General features: G+C 38.6%; 2 protein-coding genes across 2 annotated transcripts; both read right to left on the bottom strand.

The window, feature by feature from the left end:
• Window positions 1-3,737: 3,737 nt before the first annotated feature.
• Window positions 3,738-8,348, bottom strand: snrpd2 (small nuclear ribonucleoprotein D2 polypeptide). Its single transcript, XM_079875136.1, has 3 exons — window positions 8,244-8,348; window positions 7,530-7,709; window positions 3,738-4,271 (listed from the first exon to the last, which is right to left on the bottom strand). Coding segments are annotated over exons 1-3 (357 nt in total). The 5' UTR covers window positions 8,246-8,348; the 3' UTR covers window positions 3,738-4,096.
• Window positions 8,349-15,067: 6,719 nt separating this feature from the next.
• Window positions 15,068-18,693, bottom strand: foxg1c (forkhead box G1c). Its single transcript, XM_079874133.1, has one exon. The coding sequence runs from the start codon at window positions 17,331-17,333 to the stop codon at window positions 16,167-16,169; it is 1,167 nt and encodes a 388-aa protein (XP_079730259.1). The 5' UTR covers window positions 17,334-18,693; the 3' UTR covers window positions 15,068-16,166.
• Window positions 18,694-18,699: the final 6 nt, after the last annotated feature.

Genomic DNA, 18,699 nt, shown 5'->3' on the forward strand with positions numbered 1-18,699 from the left:
GGCAGCGATATTATTTCGTTTGTTTCAGAAAACAGCGAAATAAGTAAATATTCCATGAACGATTTCAGGCCACTTTTGTATTGATTTTCTCTCATAGATATGTGATAGGCTTTATCCAATTTCTGGAGCTTGCACCTAACCCATGCTTTCTCACTTGTACTTGCATATTAAAAAAAAAAATAATAAAAAAAAAATCCTTTCCTTTCAAAAATGTACATGCAACATATAGTTTCCCCTAAAATATCTGTTATTGTTTAGTTATCTAATTTTAAGAAAACACTTTCTTTTGTAATGTGTAATTTTTAGTGGCTAATAATACCAATATGCCACATTTTGTAGGAGACATTCTCACTTATTGTATGCCTTCATATAAAACTAATCAATGTACATATTTTATTGTTACTAAATGCCCCAAAGGACACTTGAGCATTAAAAATGCATCAGAAGTTGCATTTAAAAAAAAAGAAGAAAGAAACAGCACACATTCAAATGTAAAGTTTTACAAAAGCATAATTCCAAGTGATAAAACAAGAAGTTATATAATAGAACTAATATGCGTAATTATATTTTATTGGCTTTATTGGTATCTCTGGTTCATTAAAGAACCTTTAACATCTATAAACCTTTCTATTGCACATAGAAGGTTCTTTATTTTTACAATTTATTTGAAGAACTTTTCACTGAAATGTTCTTTAAGGGAACCAAATGAATCTTCTTATGCTGCATGTTTTTTCACAAACCAGACAATTTTTATTTTATTTTAAGAGTGTTTGCAATATTAAAGTGTAACATGGTTTAATACACTGACAATTCACTTTGATATTTTTAGACCTTTAAATCACAATATTTAGTATTACACAATGTTTTAGTAATTTTAGCAAAAACAAGATTTTTTTATTTTTATTTTACCCCACTGCTGAAAATGAAGAATATTATTACAATATTGTTAAATGTAATTGATTATGTTAATGTGATGATGAACTACACCTCTGTCAAGAAAACTGATTCTGAACATTTGTAATCCAATGAGAATCAGAAATTTAGACAATGTGGCTTCAATATCCAAATACAATATCCAAATACCCCCCCCCCCCCCATTTACCCCATTTACCCCATTTACCCCATTTATCCCATTTATTATGTCCCATAATTATGTCCCATTTAACAAAAAATCTTTTACGCCTATTTAGAACAAGTGAAAGAACTACATTTAAGAAATGCTGCGGTGCCAAATGAAGATGTTTTGGAAGTTTAATTCAGATCTATATGTAGTGCAATAATGAGGGTGTGTTTGTAACTGGACCAATGATCTGACTTTAACTGTGCCAAATCCAAGACGGATAATTTTCCAAAAGTTCACTCTTTAGGTGTGGGTTATTCAGGATATTACATTATCCATTGTTTTACGGCATTATTTCTGCATAGCTGTCGAGCAGGTGGATGAATATAACAGACACTAATATGCAGTAAGGAAAGTTTTTCTCTTTCTGCCGGGCAAGGATTGAGTATTCACTGCTGAACGATGAGTTTTTCACTATTCATGTCTTTAACGGAACAGATCAAACCATGATCCAGTAGACAATTCCCCACAAAATGACTCAAACATGACCAACACATTGCAGACCTAAACCACTAAATCTCAGTTTTGACAGCATGATAAGATCTCAGGCTGAAGCGTCAGCTGTAAGTCATGGCTGTAGTATTCAGAGCTTCAGGCTAACCCACACGCAGATCCAGGTGCAGCGGCCCAGGGGAACACGGAGGACAGCGGGATGAGCGTCTCACACTAGAGAACACCTCAGGAGCCTGGGAAAAGCTCATTAACTCTATCGAAAACAGACACACTGTTAATGGTACAATAAATCTTTTTCCTTTACCCTGCTATCTATATTTGCTATAGATACCAATTTAGCATTTGTGAAACTGTATGGAACAATTTCTTACATTTTCTAAAGAAAATGTCTGTGGTTTAATGTTCCTATCCTAATTTTTTCATCCATTTATTGTTCCCTAGGCATAAACTCAGCTCTAAGAAACGAAATAGAGAAACTACTTCTCAACACGCTGTACAATCTGAGGTATCTTTCATGTTTGGGGTCAGAACAATTGTATACAGAACAATGCTTCCTATTTCAATATATTTTCAATATATAATATATAATTCAATATATAAGAAAAGCATTTTTTGAAATGGAAAATTTAATAAAACATTATAAATGTCTTTACTGTCACTTTTGAACAATTTAATGCATCCTTGCTGAATAAAAGTATTCATTTCTTTCAAAAAAAATGTTTGACGAGTTTTAAACCGTAGTTTAATTTAAATTTGCTTAGAATATTAATATAGTGATTCTTTTCTAATCAAAAAAAGTATAAAATTAATACAAATGTAAATATTTTAACTTAACACATATTAACCATTTATAGAACATAACTAAGAACATTCCATCAATATACATTTGTTTGATATAGTTTATCATTAAAACACACAAAAATGACTGAATAAACACATTTAATAAATATGACACCAGTGGATCACAATAACCCAAACTGATACACCGAGTTGGATTTTCACCGTTCCACTGAATATTTAAGTGACCTGACTGAGTGATTTTCAGACTGTCCTCTCAGGTCAAGTCCTGAGATAACCCTTTTGTCCATATATACACTTTTAAAACACACATAATTAACCCTAGATATTTTTTTTTTTACCATGATAAACCCCTTTCAGAGAGCTCATTCTAATTTTCAAAACAAAAATTGTCATTTTCAGAAACATTAGCCAAATCCTTTTAAACAAAAATGAATGGTTTAAAATGGCTTTTAGTACAAGGGGTCAGCGGAGCCCACTGTGGAGGGCAGGGGTGTGAAGTGACAGTCAGCACATCTGGTCACATTAATAATGCAGAGGCCTTTAAACGGCAGTTTGTCACTTATTGAGTGCTGCCTGCTGAAATCTACACTGACACCCAAGCTGCTGCCAAGGGACTCTACCAAATGAGAGTCGGATGAAGAGGAGGGGTGGGGGGGATGAGAGGAGAGGAAAGAGGACAAACAGCAACGTGAAACTTCTGATGAACACTTTCTGCCTTGTCTGGAAACAGTTAAAGGGGTCCTATTATGCTTTCTTACATTTTCAACTTTCTTGAGTGTGTAATGTTGCTATTTGAGCATGAAGTTACAAAGCACAAAGTCACTCCAAAGGGAGTTATTCTCTTTATCAGTGCAAACAGTTTCTGAACTCCCTGAAACGCCTGCATTGTAGTCTGAGTCTTCTACCGGGAACAAACACGTCACAGTATTCCTCATTTCAATCATTCCCACCCAAGGCATACGCAAAAATATAGCGGCGAGGCCTGGTTTAGTTGTGTTCGTATGTTGAAACCTACGGTTATGGTAAGGGTGACATTTCCTAAATTCACTCAAAATGGTTGGCCAATAACACCACACTGGTCCAGTCGACCAATCAGAGCACATTGTGCTTTTCGGAAGGAGGGGCTTCACAGAGACAGGAAATAAACAGGGCTGTGTTTGTCAAAACATCATGAGCTAAGTTGATTGTAGAGACCACTGGTGCCAATGGCTCTACGATCTTGTTAGGGTTATGATGCTTTTGAGAAACGCAGCCCAGAGTGTTACTGACAGACTGGGAAGAGAGGTGCTGCAATAATGTAAAATATGTAGGGCAAAAAAACTATTCCAGTAGACCCTAAAAACAAAATCAAGACTTTAAAAAAAAGGGCATAATAGGTCCCCTTTAATTTCTGAAAGAATCATACAACAGATTTATAGAGATTTGAATATCCAAAAGTTTATTTAGAAAACAAAGCACACTTTAACATCAAAAACAAACAAAAATTCTTTGACCAAACAATCTCTCATGATGATGCTAAACATTTTCCAGCAAAATACATTTGTTACAGCACAAGGCAAACTGTGTACTGTCTCTTAAGGGCAAAATAATTAAGTTGCTCAAAGGCCTAATTAACACTTTAACAGGTGCTGATGAGTCAAAGGGAGTTCAGCTCGCAGGCGAGCTGGTGTATGAGTGTCCAGGAGATTGCCTGTCCTTGAACAGACGTGTTACACGTCAAGTTTATTTCCCGGTGATGAGTGGGTTCCTCAGCACCACAATGACTGAATCGCCTCTCAGGAACATCTTCGAGATGTAACGATCCTTGTTCACTGGCTTTGACTTCTTCTTGCCCTTGCCGCTCTTAGGCACCTCAGTCCACATTTCTTTCACGTTCTCCAGAACCATGTTGCAATGCCTGAAAATCCAGAGAAAAGAGACAGTAGCATTTGTTTACATGCAACCAAATAATCTGTTCTGACTGACAGTTCAATCGGACTGAAAAGCCTCAATTGATCCGACTGATTGAATAAAATTTCGATCAGACTAAAATGGGTAATGATCCGATCAACATAATAAATGTATCACGTGAATTTTTGAATCCATCAGATTTAAAAACACCATGCCACCCTTCCTCAGCTTCTGAACGTGGCGACTGGTCTGAAGTTTTGGTTGGAATACACACACATGTAAACAGATCTGTGAACAGGGGCGGTTTCTTCATTAGGGCGATTGGGCGATGCACCACCAAAGTGTGAAAGGGACTTTTTCAATCACATTCACAATCTCATTCAACCACAGAGTTACGCTAGCCGTCACTGTATGTTCTGCCTCTGGATATAGACCAATCAGCGTCATGTCACGTTCTGTGGAGTACCGCCTCTTTTTGGGCGATTTCACTCTGGCTGAGAATCGCCCAGAGTGTTCCCATAGACTTACATTCAAAGATGTTTTTTTTTCGAACTGCAGGCACTGCAATGCATTCTCTATGGGTTCCGGGAGGGCTCGCACTAACGTGCTTACGTCATCATACGTATCCTTAACTTGTGCAGCGATTGGTGGGAACAAACATACACTATTAAAAATCTTTAAGATTAAGTGACAAATAATATTTGAAAACAATTTTGAATTTGAACAACAAGAAAAAATGAAACACTACTTTAATATCTTTATTAAATGTGATAAAAAAAAAAAAAAAAAAGAGAACGAGAACGAGAGAGACTGTTGGGACATCTCGCGAGGTTAGGCCAGTTGAACTTGAACAATGTCATGGCGAACGCAGTTAATTCTATCGTGTCATAAAAATTTTTATCACTTTGCTACTTTGAAAGAGAGAAGAGCAAAATTTCAGTATAAGTAAGCAGTGTATTAAGCGAGTAATGTGATGTAAGCAGTGTATTAATAGTGAGTAGTGTAAATAGTGAGTATGTGCAGGGTTCGTACGGGTGCTTGAAATCCTTGAAAGTGCTTGAATTTTGATGCGTTTAAGGTTTGAAAAGTGCTTAAATTTTGGATAAAATGCTTGAAAATGTAACTATTTCTTTCACAACAAATATTTATCTGACGGAATAGTTTGTTTATTAAATGGAGAAATAAAATGTAGCCCTTCAGATTCAGAGCGATTTGGCCAGAGCAAGTAGCGTAAATAGTGAGTTATGTGATTTCAGTTGTTTCTTATTAAATTGAAATTGGAGTAAACGTTTTTGGAAATTCGCATCCTGGCTGGGCTTTGTTTGAATTGATTTTGACTTGCTGCTGAATTGTTAACACTCATATAGAAACAAACAAGGAGATTTATTGTAAGAGTCACTTTATTTTTCATTAATATTAAAGTAGTGAAGTTGCCTTTACATGCTTAAGCTGTTAATTTATCCATTGCATGGGTGGACCTTATCCTTATCAATCATCCAAACATTTGCCCCCCTGAGAGATTAGGCAGGAGTCTGTGAATCAGACTGCAATGTCAAGGGTTCATTTAAACCATTGGTTCCCAAACAGGGGGCCTCAAGATGACTTAAAATGATTTAAAATAAGACAAAACAACTAGAAATCGAGATTTTTTTCTAGTTATGGGGGGGGGGGGGGGGCTTCAAATATCAGTGTGAAAAATGAGGATGGCCTTAGAAGTCAAAAAGGTTGAGATCCACTAATATAAACAGACCTTTAAAAATCTGAAATATGATTGGATTCCTTCCGATTGACAAAATTAGTGCCTATACGCTGATTTCACGCAGCCGTTATTTTGAAATCGAAAGCGAGGCTCCGGTGGGAAGAAAACCGGAAGTGTCGCCTTTAATCACAGGAGAGTCGTGAATGCGATGGCGTATTGTTGTGTTTAATGATGTTGTGTCAATTCTAAAACTGTACATACATTTCTTTTATACTTTAGACTATATACAGTGAAATTCATTTATAAATAAAATATTTTTTTTTTATATAATTCAGAAAGTAAAAAAAGAAGCAGGAATGAACTATATACCTATCCTATATTGATTATTAACATCCAATAGTGTAAATCGCGGCAGCAGCTTCAGGTTGGTAGTCCAAAGGCATTGTTGTTTATCTTTACTTCCGGGGTTTTTCCCACCGGAGCCTCACTTTCGATTTCAAAATGGCGGCTGCGTGAAATCAGCGTGCCTATTGAAAGTCCATATCATGGAAACTTTGTTTAACAATTTTATATACACATGAACGATGTGAGCCAATTAATTTGTAGTATCTATTCACATATTTTACAGTAGCGGTTTATCTACAGCATGTCTCTCTAAATGATTTTATACTTCCACAGAGATTCTGAAGTGTGCATTCGATGAACACTTTACTATCCCGTGAAGCCACTTTAGCTTATTTGTGAATGGAAGTGAAGCGACGCAACTCACACTACATAGAGCACCCTTTTTTTTAATGGTCGCGAAGTAAATTCAAATGCATTACCTACGCAATTTCAGACGCAGCTTGTGTCTCATTCAACCATATATTGGGTGGCCTGTGGCCTTATATTCGGTTTAAAATGACATTTTATACAGATATTTAATCTCAAATATACTTCATATACAATGAAAGAATAAGAAAGGCTGCGTTAGTATAGCTTGAGCTGTGAGGTTTTTCAGCATAACACCGACACGCATATGTACAGCTGGCTAGTAATGAGAGGTCTGTGTTGTGTTTGAACTGGTTTTGACGATGGCACATCTTGCTGCGCGTACTTCAGGCTAGACTGTGTTTTTTCGAGAGCGTCAGAGTAATGAAAGGCTGTAAAAGAAATCCCTTATTTGGAGATATATGTGCATTTTATGCAAATGACTAATCTTGGGCACATGGTCGCTCATACAGAATACTCCAAATTCATTAACATTATAAAGAGGTTAAGAACTTAAGAAATTCATGTGAGAGAAGTTCTCCTGGGCATATAAAATACGAAATAATCCACACAATTATTAGTGAATGAGACCCACTGTCTTGGCATTTTTCAAAGGACACATTTGTGTCATGATGTTGACACTGAATTTAATAGTGCTTGAAATTTGTATTTTATTGTTATGTCGAATTTTTTCATTTGCATTGTTCTTGCATTCCATGTAAAAACGTACTAGCCATTGGCGACTCGAGCTTTAGTGTGTCGGTAGAGGGTTGCAGTGTATATAATAAATCCAACAGAAGGCTTCACATCACGTACCTGTCGAATGCTTTGACTCTGCCCAGTAGCTTCTTATTGTTGCGGCAGTTGATAAGAACCTGTGTGTTGTTTTTCACAGACTGGGTGAGGACTGAAAGTGGACCGGTGTTAAACTCTTCCTCCTCTCGCTTCTGAAGCTCCTCTGGAGTCATCTCAGATTTAGGCTTGTTTAACAAACTCCTAACAAAGCATTTCAACAGTTAGAATGTGTGGATGAACAGGTAACACGAATATCACTCAATTTACACCATATAGAGTTAGGTAAAGTATATGAAGAGTTAGAGCTCAAAAGCCTAGAATACCACAAATGTAGAAGTTAATCTAGCTTTCTTTCATGTTTTTAGGTAACGTTATAGAGATCATATAATCATACGCACTAAATTAACGTAAGCCATAACGTAACGTTAATGATTCAGATATTAAGTGCGCAAAAAAAAGACACAATAAAACTAAATTAGAGACAAAGCCAATATCCACGCAATTTGACAAAGACAACGCTTGCCAAAAAAATACATAAGTTAGATATTATAACAGTATTCACTTAGGACGAATCCTAATCATCAGTACAATAGTTCATTGTAGCTGCTAACATTAGCATTAGTCTTGCTTAATGACTTTTTTAGCGGCCATAAAACTATTAACTGGTTATTTCTGTCCCAGCAGTACAACTCAAACATTTATCATAATATACGGTGTGCAGAAGAGTGAACTTACATGTTTTAGTAGGTTTCGACTTCTCAAATGTCTTCAATGAAATGAGCAACTGCACATAGGCGCCTCACGTTTCCACAACGTTAAAGTCACTTCCGGGTCTGCTGTGCCGCCTTACTCAGTTGTAAGTTCCGGTTCCGGTTTTCTCCCGCAAAGTAAATAAACTTGTTTTTAGGTTTTTATGTTCGTATAGAGTTGTAGTGATGAGTTAATTATACTTAATCGTTTTAAACTATAATATTTAAACGGGGCTAGTTGTCACACAAGGAAGTGGTCTCAAAGGCTATCTATCTCTCAGTAACTATTATGTTTTGAAACTAAAGTTTAATTACACAAATGTTTATATTTTCTAGCAGTGGTTTGTATGTTGATAGCAATCATCTAGTTCACAGAGACCTTGAATTAATATATTATTATTGTTAATAATGTGTATGTTTTGTGTGAATTCAGCCCAACTAATTCCAATGTCATCATTATAACAAGGTAGGCTAATTGTATTTTTCCTAAATATATTATTATATATTAAGGAGTACCTGTCAAAAGTTTGGAAACATTACTATTTTTAAAGTGCCCCAGATTTTTTTTTTTTTTGTAATGCAGCTGTATGTGAAAAACAGTCTGCAAAGTTGTAAAGCTGAAAGTGCATCATAAATAAAGTTAGTTTATCTCAAAAGAAAGAGTCGACTCTGAATCGCTCAAACGAGTCGTTTGGTGTTCGAATCTATTTTCGTGAAGTTCACACGTCACAGCTTACCACATTTGCATAATGCCCATGTGTTCTGCGTGGACAGGAATTGCTGTAGCTCTTTCGTGTGGATATCATGTGGTCAAGATGCTGTGCTCTCTGCTGTGAAAGTAAATTTGGTTTATTTTCACTTCCAAAGGATGAGGCTGTGAAGAATCAGTGGCCAAAATTCATCTTTACCACGATACCACAGCAGTATAATCCCAAACTGTTGCTGTGCTCCCTTCATTTTACTGACGACTGCTTCTCAAATCTCAGAGTTCAATGCGGGATTTGCAAAACGCTTGCTCTAGAAAGATGGGTCAGTACCCAGCTTATTTGGACCAACTTGCTCCTCAGAATCACAACCTGTAAGTATGACTAATTATTGATGTATATATTTTCAAACAAATCTCAATGTAGCCTACCTCAAACTGAGTAGTGTATCACTGAGAAACATCCTGCTCAAGTCGTCCTTGCGATGGAAGTTTGGGTTGAATAACTAGTTCTTCCAATGTTTCATCTTCGGACTCGCGCTCAGATTGATATGGTAAAGTTGACGTCATCGTCCATTACTGTCCTTAGTTTACGATGTACAATCACAGAGCTGTAGGAAGCCTCCGGATGGAGCTGAAGTTCAGTTATGGTAATAGGCGTTTTTGTTTTTGACGTGTGATGTAAGCAATTTACGCGTGGCCAATCAGAGCAGAGAAGCTCGCAGAAAGGAGAGATTTAGAGAGATTGATTCATCCATGGAGTCGTTTGAGAATCATTGAAAAATGTGGTGATGTGCAATGTTTATTATGAGAAAATGAAACCTTTGATGCTTGTAATCCTATTGTAGGAGACCTCCAACACAAAATTAGGAGACTTTAAAATAGCATAATAGGGGCACTTTAATGTTTTTGAAAGAAGTCTCTTCTGCTCACCAAGCCTGCATTTTTTGATCAAAAATAGAGAAAAAACACTAATATTGTGAAATATTATTACAATTTAAAATAATGTCAATGGGAAAAGCTCCTTTTTTTTTCTCAGAAATACTGAAGCCTGATTCAATCACACAGTGAAACTGCTCGGACCTATGGCACTGCAGCCCGCCGAAATTGGTATGAGAAGCTGCCTCATCTCGAAGAAGCCGTGGCCGTGCACCTCTGCCCTTATGGAGCAACTTGGCGCACGTCCTCCGTTCCAAAGTTCCAAAATCAACCTAGCCACTGTCTTCCAGCCAGCAAATCTTCTTCCCGGGAGCAGTTCTCGATTTGGCCCAAAGGCAGGCCTTGCTCACGCCGGAGCGCACTCTGGCTATTCAGCAGCTCACGGCATCTTTCAGAGTCTGGGTTTCACTCCCCCTCAGAGCCTTTCAGAGAATGCCAGGCCTAAAGGTGGCCGCATCATTGGTAATTCCGCTGGGCCTGCTACACATGTGGCCCCTGTAGTATTGGCTGAAACCCCAGGTTCCAGCCCACTGTATCAAGGTGGACCAAGGCTGTGTCATGGCCCTGGCCCCTTGGAAGGACCCTCATCTGTACCAGGCCGACGCAGATTTGGGGTTGGTCTCCAGAGGGAAGGAGGTCTCAACAGATGCCTCCAACACGGGTTAGAGAGCTCTGTTCGAGGCTGGGCCGAACATCCGGCTCTTGGTTGAGCTTGGAGAGACAGTGGTATATCAACTGCCTAGAAATGCTGGCAGTTTTTCTGGCCCTCAAAACCTTCCTACCAGACCTGAAAAGGCACCATGTCTTAGTCCGCTTGGACAACATGGCAGTGGTGTCCTATATAAACCGCTAAAGTGGACTCAGATCGAGGCCTCTGTACAAACTGGTGAGACGCCTCCTCTTATGGGCACAATGCAACCTGCGCTCGCTAAAAGCAGTGCACATGCCGGGCAAGTTGAACCAAGGGGCAGACATGCTGTTCTGGGGCAATGTGTCCTCAGGGGATTGTATGCTTCACCCCCATACGGTTCACATGATCTGTGTTTTAGGGAGGGCAAAGGTCGACCTCTTCGCTTCAGAAGATAATTCACATTGCCCAATATTCTTCTCAAAGGACAGGGACTCGCTGGCCCACAAGTGGCTTTCCCTGTATGGCTTTCCCCGAGTCGCGCTGCTCCCTCAGGTCATCAGACAAATCAGGGAGGACAGATGCGCAGTCCTTCTTCTCTTTGGCGGAACCAGTCATGACTCCCCGAGTTGATGCATCTGCTCACAGCAGCTCCCTAGCCAATTCCCCTGAGAAAGGACCTCCTCTCCCAGGCAATAGGGACGATTTGGCTCCCCCAACCCGAGTTATGGGCCCCTCCATGTCTGGTCCGCTATTGAATTGCGTTCCCATAGTGTCTTAGGATGCAATACAAGTGAACCGTATCGATAGGGAACGTGCTCGGTTACTAATGTAACCTAGGTTCCCTGAGATAACGGGAACGGGTATTGCCTAGCTGGCCACGCTACCACGTTGCACAACACGGCGCTCGTCGATTTTCAGTCGAAAGATTCTAAAGATTATGGAGAGTTTTGCCCGTTTATATAGACGGGTAGCCCCGGCCATTTCGGCGGTATGCAGCCCCATAGGTTTGTGCAGTTTCACTGCATGATTCAATCAGGCTTCAGTATTTCAGTTTTTCCCATTCCCCTTTATCTCAAAGAACCAAGGTTACGTTAGTAACTGAATACATTTTCTATTTTAATATACTTTAAAATATATTTTATTTCTGCAATGCAAAGCTGAATTTTAATCAGCCATTACTCCAGTCTTCAGTGTCACATGATCCTCCAGAAATCATTCTAATAATCATTCTATATATTTTATAGATATAGCCTACATATGCTTCATATGCCTACATATTTTACTTTTTAAAATATTTTGCTGTTATGAAACAGAGCAGTCTGATCTAGTGATCTGCCTCATTGAAGTATTCATGTATAGATAACCGAAGAATGTGTCTGGCCTCTTAGCCGTGGTGTGGGGTAATATTCACGGGGCAGGGGTCAGGTCTGTAGACCAAACAGACATCTCTTTGTTATGTGTCATGACTGACAGGGAAGACGGCTGTATGATGGGGTGAGTTTGTAAGACAGACAAAGATGTGTGTCTGTACGGTGCTCAGACTCCAGGGGATTGGCTTACTGCTTAGAGACAGGCGGGCGCCCGCGGAGCACAATCCCACCCATGTGATTTCACAGGTTGGTGAGTTTGCTCGGGATAATCGCACCCTATAGTGTGGAGATTTGAGGATCATGTCTGTGGAATTGGTTTACAAAGCTTAACTATGGTTAGGAAATACACACCGAGCCCAGAGTTATTCAAGTACATCGGCTTATGTTTTTACCTCTCCAGATCACTTCCTTCCTTCCAGACTGGGTTCTCTCTCGACTTCCACCATGCATCTTTGGAGTCTTACAAGTGTTCCTTATAATCAGAAAACATAGTGCAGTTGTGCTTAAAACCTCTTTAAGTTGTGCTTTAGATCTCTTTTGACAAGACCTCTAAGACATCTATGGGCATCTTTAATTGAGGAAATTATACATAAACATTTGTTTTATTTTTTATTTTTACAAAAAAATGTTAAATGTTTGAGCTTGGTATTATTCAATTCTGTTAACTTTACAGTAAAAAAAATGTAGCTGTGGTTGCCAGAAATTTACTGTAAAAAATATGATAGTAAATACAGATGGAACTTAAATTTGAAAACCACCTTGAAAACACAAGTGGTAAAGAGAAAACCACATGATGAATCAAAGTTCATCACAACTAGCTAATATATAGAAAGTGCACGTTGTCATTCACAACAAATACTAAACGCCATCATGGCAACACACGGCATGAAAATAATTCAATAAACATTAATTATACAACATAAGATGTACATAACTGATAAGAAAAAGTAACCGTTATTTCAATGAAACAGCATCTGTTACACAGAGAATTCTGGGTACGTCAATTTATAGTTTTTCATTGTAAATTATAGGATGACTTTGTTCTTTTTCCAAAAGCTGTACATTTAACAGTAAAAAATATAAAATTCCATGAAACATAGATCACTATTACAGATTAGAATATATATTATATTACTGCAGACTCACCCAAATCTTAGCCATTAAAAAATGTATGCATATACCACTATATATATAAAAACCATTTCGTCTATAGAGAAGCCCCACAAAGATAACAAACCAGGTGTGTGTGTGTGTGTGTGTGTGTGTGTGTGTGTGTGTGTGTGTGTGTGTGTGTGTGTGTGTGTGTGTGTGTGGTCTCACCAGCAGGTTTCAGTGAACACCTTATAATCCAGCCTCAGGGAATCACGTGGAGAAGCACATGCACAAAAGTTTCTGATTTATATCCCAGCTGTTTGTTTTGTAGGCTGTATAGTGTGATCGAGGGGTGTAGAAATCGTTAGTCAAGCCTGCCAAAGGGAGGATGTTATTTATTACACAAATTAAAGGAAAATAGTATCAACTTACAGCAGCCTTTGGGCATCTCTTCACCTGTCTATTTGTTTTCCTTTCACTCCTCTCACATCCGGCTCTCGTTCCCCTGCAGACTAATTACACGATTACTCAGCAGTCATATCAGTATTATGGTTATCATTTGCATCAGAGATTGTAGTTTGCCAACAGTTTTCCAGTAAGGTACAGTGAAGCACGCCTGAAGTCGCCTGTGTGTGTGTGTGTGTGTGTGAGATTGGTGAAATAGCATCGTGTCCTCATAAAGCTCTCTTTGTTTGATGAAGAAGAGGCTCCAGAAACCTGTCTTGAGAGGCGTCTTCACACATCTGTGTGTTCCTCTCTTTATATCAGGTGATACTGAGAGGTGAGGTGAAGTTCAACATTGTATAATGAGATACAATGTGAAAGTATAACTGTGCTGCTACAGTAAAAAAATGAATCATGGGTCTTGTCATTTTTATTAAATCAAGCCTTAAAAACTACAAAAAAAAAAAAAAAAGTGTTTTTGTCTTACCCTGATTCACTATGGTAAGCCTGTTATAAGTGTATTTAGACCTGACGGGATGGTTGTGTTTTTGATGGGAAATTGTGCAAGTGTGTGTCTCGTCATATCTTATCTTAAGGTAAACTGAAGCTCAAGCATGTTCACTTCAAGTGTGAGAACCGCGCAGCACGTTTGAGCTTCTGCAAGAACCAATGAGGTTTGTTCTCGCGCGTCAAGCAGGTTCGGTTGAGCTTCTGTTTATGTTCGCTGATCAATATGTGAGTAAAAGCCTAAATTCAGTCTGTTGATTGTGATTGAGTCTCTTCAGAAAATTTTGACTAAACCGCTCAATTCATATGGATTAGTTTTACAATCTCTTCATGAACTTCTTGAGGCATCAAAGTGGTAGTTTTTTTATTATATCACTCAAAGAAATTTAAATTAGGTTTAATATTAAAATCACCTAATTAAAAAATCAATTCAATATCAAGACAAATAAAAGAAAACCGATTTTAAAACAGATATGTTAACTGGAAAAGACTCATTGATGGCTCAGACGAGGGCACGTGAGGTCTGCTCAGATCGGTCATTCAGCGAGGTGAAATCTGGACTCACTGGTTTCCTTAGTTCAAGGGCAACACTTTTCATCCAGCTCACTCAATTACCACAGCTTGTACAAATGTGAAAACCACTTGTGTCTATTTGAAGTGGTGTAATCTGATGAATGTGATTTTTATTTCTAGCGTGCTGTGGTTGGATTCTCTCTTTCTCTCTGAATTTCCTTCTATCATCTCTTTTTATCTCTCCCCTCCTCAGTCATTTGAAAAAGGAGACCCACTTCATTACTGAGCTGAGGCTGTGATCGCACTCTAGAGACCCTCAGACATTCTGTGTGTGTGTGTGTGTGTGTGTGTGAATGAGAGGGGAGAAAGATGTGGAAAAACAAAGCACTGTACAATATTTTCATATTTCTTCCATGGAAGGCTAATCAGATATTTATCTGCATATAGTTGAATATACACATAAACCATTTCATAAAACATTACAATTTGTATTAAATCATGGGCCATATAGGCCTGCTCTAAATTCCCTGCATTGTTGAATAAATGGATAATCTATTTATTGATGAGACGAGGTTTAAGCATATGAACTCTCAAACTCCAGCTTTGTATTATACAATATGGGCTTTTATTTGTTCTAACCTTTATGAATCAAAGAATGTCAAAGTGCCGTACAAAATAAAAATGATAAAAGAGTAAAAACATTAAATTAACATATTTTCACATATTTTTATAAGGAGGATGTTGTTAATTGAAAGCAAAAAAAAAGTAAAATTTCAAATCACATTGAAAACTAATAAAGGATATTTTTACATACACATTTTGAATAAAAGTTGGTAACACTTTACAATAAGGTTTCATTTGTTAACACAAGTTAATTAACAAACATGAACTAACAATAAGCAATACATTTTTATTAACCTATAATGTTACTTAATAAAAATGTCCTTGTTAGTTCAACTTCAAAGTGCATGTTAGCAGATACAATTTTTGTATCTTAAAAATGTATTAGTAAATGTTGAAATTAGCTAAGATTAATAAATGATGTTGTTCTTTGTTAGTTCATGTTAACTGATGTATTTGATAATGTCAACAAATGAAACCTTATTGTAAATTACACCGAAATGTTATCACCTGTCTGCAAATTTGAAATTGCAGTAGGAGATTTCTTTTATAAAACAATTAATAAACAATTAATTGTCATGAACAACAAAGGTCTGTTCCTCCAAAACATTTATTTCCTTTGAGTGGATACATGTTTGGGCCAGGTCAAAATTACAGGCCAAGACCTGTAGGCTTCTTCTTAGACAAATATCTACAGTATTAAGATTATGTGAGTGACTGTAAATGCTGAACAACACGAAGACATCTTATGAAAAAGCACCGGACAGAATCATGCAGTTAATCTTTTCTTTTTGGTATCGTACATAAAAAAAGAGACATATGTGGTCAGAACAAAACATGATTGTTTCCCTCAGCTATTTCCCTTTTTTAGAAGTGCATTGACTTTCAGATCGGCACGTTTAGTTCAGCCGTCATGTGCATACAAATATTTGCCTAACTCGTTTTTGCGGTGACTAGACTGTAAACAACTGGATATCACAAAAGAAAACTTGTTTGGCCACAAATATTTGGCCTCACGTGAAATTAAATAATGGATAAAAAGATTGCACATGAACTGCTTGTCTATACTCTTCAAAAAGCTGAAAATGTTCAGTGCATGGAGCTGGCTGTGTTAAAATGAGGAAAATAACTGGGAATGTCTGAACATAGTCCTCCAATGTATTCAGAAGAAGGAGATGGCTTTCCAGGGAATAACTGTCCAGAAGGAGATGTTTTGGAGAGGTACGATTCCTCCTGCGACCAGGGTGACAGTCCCGCTGTGTGAGGCACCTGGTGAGAGTAAAAGTAACTGGACTGATTGGAAAGTAAATTGAAAGAGCGGGGAGCAGAGAGAGGCAGAGGCACAGAAGCAGATGTGGAGAAGGAGGAGGTGGAGGTCATCTGTTCACAGCCCATTCCATAATAAGCTGCCTCTTGGGCGGACGGGAGAAGCAGTCTTTCCGCAGCGGGACCGACCGAGCTGAAGTGGCGCGAGCTCTGGGACAGAACCGACGCGGCGTAGTTGTTGTGGTGAGCCGCGGAGCTCGGGTGACGATGCTGGAGAGTCACGAACGGCGGGACGGGCCAGTAAAACGAGCCCGCGAATGCCAGTCCTGCGGTGGCGGCAGTGGAGGATAGCCGTGCGCCTCTCTTCATGGCCAGCTTGGCTCGAGACGCGGCCGTAGACCGGCGCCGGAGTTTTCCAGTGGTTCCGCCGATGAACACGTCGTCGCTGGACGGGTCCAGCATCCAGTAGTTGCCTTTTCCCGGGTCGTCGTAGTGGCGCGGGACCTTGACGAAGCACTTGTTGAGGCTCAGGTTGTGCCGGATGGAGTTCTGCCAACCCTGCCTGTTTTCTCGGTAGTACGGGAAGTTGCCCATAATGAACTCATAGATGCCGTTGAGGGTGAGCCGTCGCTCCGGGCTCTGGCGGATGGCCATCATGATAAGCGCGTTATAACTAAACGGAGGCTTATCGGGTTTGCTCTTCTTCTCCGGTGACTGTCCATCTGTTCCTTCACACTTTTGCTCTCCATCTCCCCCAGACTCTTTTATATCCGGTCTGTTCGCTTCGTTCCGCTTTGAAATCGGCTTGTCTTTTCCGTCATTTGTCTGCTGGTGATGGGAGCGCGCGATGGGTGGCTTTGCGGCACGAGAGCGCGGTGCTTCCGGCGCGGCGCTCGAGTCGCTCCTCGCGCGCTCGTGTCGGAGCAGTAAACTACTGATGCTGAAAGACGACTTGTGGAAAAAACTCACGGGGGATTTTAGTTCCTCCATGTTTAACAATACAAACACTCTCCTAAAGGTGTCCAACAGGACTTAAAAGTTTCGAAAAAAACCTACAAAGTGCCCGTCCATTCTTCGGAAACGCTTGCGGAAAAACAAAAAGATCTGATAAGTTTCCGGCACAGCCAATCTCTCTGACTGATCAATGAACTCGAAGGCTCAATTATAACACTTCGAAAGCCGGTGAAACTCAAGCCTCTCACCTGAGACCGCCCTTCTGTTTACACATTCATCTGACTGAATGCCTGTCAGAAGCGAGTGAGGCAAAAAGACGTTACGCTAAGGACTTCTGATATACGACAACACTTGGAGATGTGAGTAAACAAACAGCTTAGGATGGACACGAACCTAATCTCTGGAGGATGAACCCATAGAAGAGCGTGTCCTTCACGGACCGCGCAAAAAAAAAAGAAAGAAACACTTTAACGTAACTCAGTGCTTTTTTTCGCCATGTGCTTCAAACTTTGATAAAATATTCCCATATTTGTCTGCTTCAAATTAACGTTGTTTTGAAATATACTAATTCGTAAACTGTAAATTAATGTCAAGTACAAGGAGTAGGCCGACTGTGGTTACATTCTACCCCATAATCGAAGTGAGTTGGACAACATTAGAAAACATGGACGTTTTCAATTTTGCGCATGAACTTAATTTAGCTAGGCCTACATAATAGATGAAAGGCTAGATGTTAGCTATATATCAAATTAAACAAGAGAAACTGCCTATTCATATGATACCAGTTCATGCATTGGAATTTTAGGTCAAACTTTATAGGTGTCATTAACTGCTATGTATGTAGGCTAGGCCTACATAAAAATATAGCCTATCTATTTATTTATTGTGTTCATGTTGTAAACGCTGCAGTTACACTTTATTTTAAGGTGTCATTGTTACAGTGTAATTTTATATATTAAAGTACTGAGTAATATTAATTAACAACAGGGTAGGATTATGGTTTGGTTGAGGGTTAGTTGTATGCATAATTTACTGTTATTACCATGGTACATATAGTACATGCAACATATGTAACGGACACTGTAAAATAAAGTGTTACCAATGCTGCTATTGTTAAAACATGTAAGTGCATTGAATCAAATGATTAATTTAAATATTAGTACATAGTAGTTAAAGGCGCTTAATATAAAGTGGACCTACATTTTGATTATAAGCAATATGTTACATTTAAAGAAATTTCTTCAAATTTAAACTATTAGATGTTTAGTGTCATTGTTCAGACAATTTATTTTTCAGTTTAATTAGCTATACATGTACAAATAATAATTACATGCAGTTTTTTTTAAGTATAAGTAAAGTACAGTAACGTGTATACAGTAAGTGCATTGTATCAAATTATTAA

This window comes from Squalius cephalus (assembly GCF_949319135.1).
Source record: "Squalius cephalus genome assembly, chromosome: 6".
Classification (NCBI taxonomy): domain Eukaryota; kingdom Metazoa; phylum Chordata; class Actinopteri; order Cypriniformes; family Leuciscidae; genus Squalius; species Squalius cephalus.

Bases quoted from the DNA above. Each gene is read 5' to 3' on its own strand.
- foxg1c (XM_079874133.1), bottom strand. From the start codon at position 17,333: ATGGAGGAACTAAAATCCCCCGTGAGTTTTTTCCACAAGTCGTCTTTC.
- snrpd2 (XM_079875136.1), bottom strand. The intron at 4,272-7,529 runs GTACGTGATGTG...CTGGATTTTCAG, and splicing joins AGAGTCAAAGCATTCGACAG to GCATTGCAACATGGTTCTGG.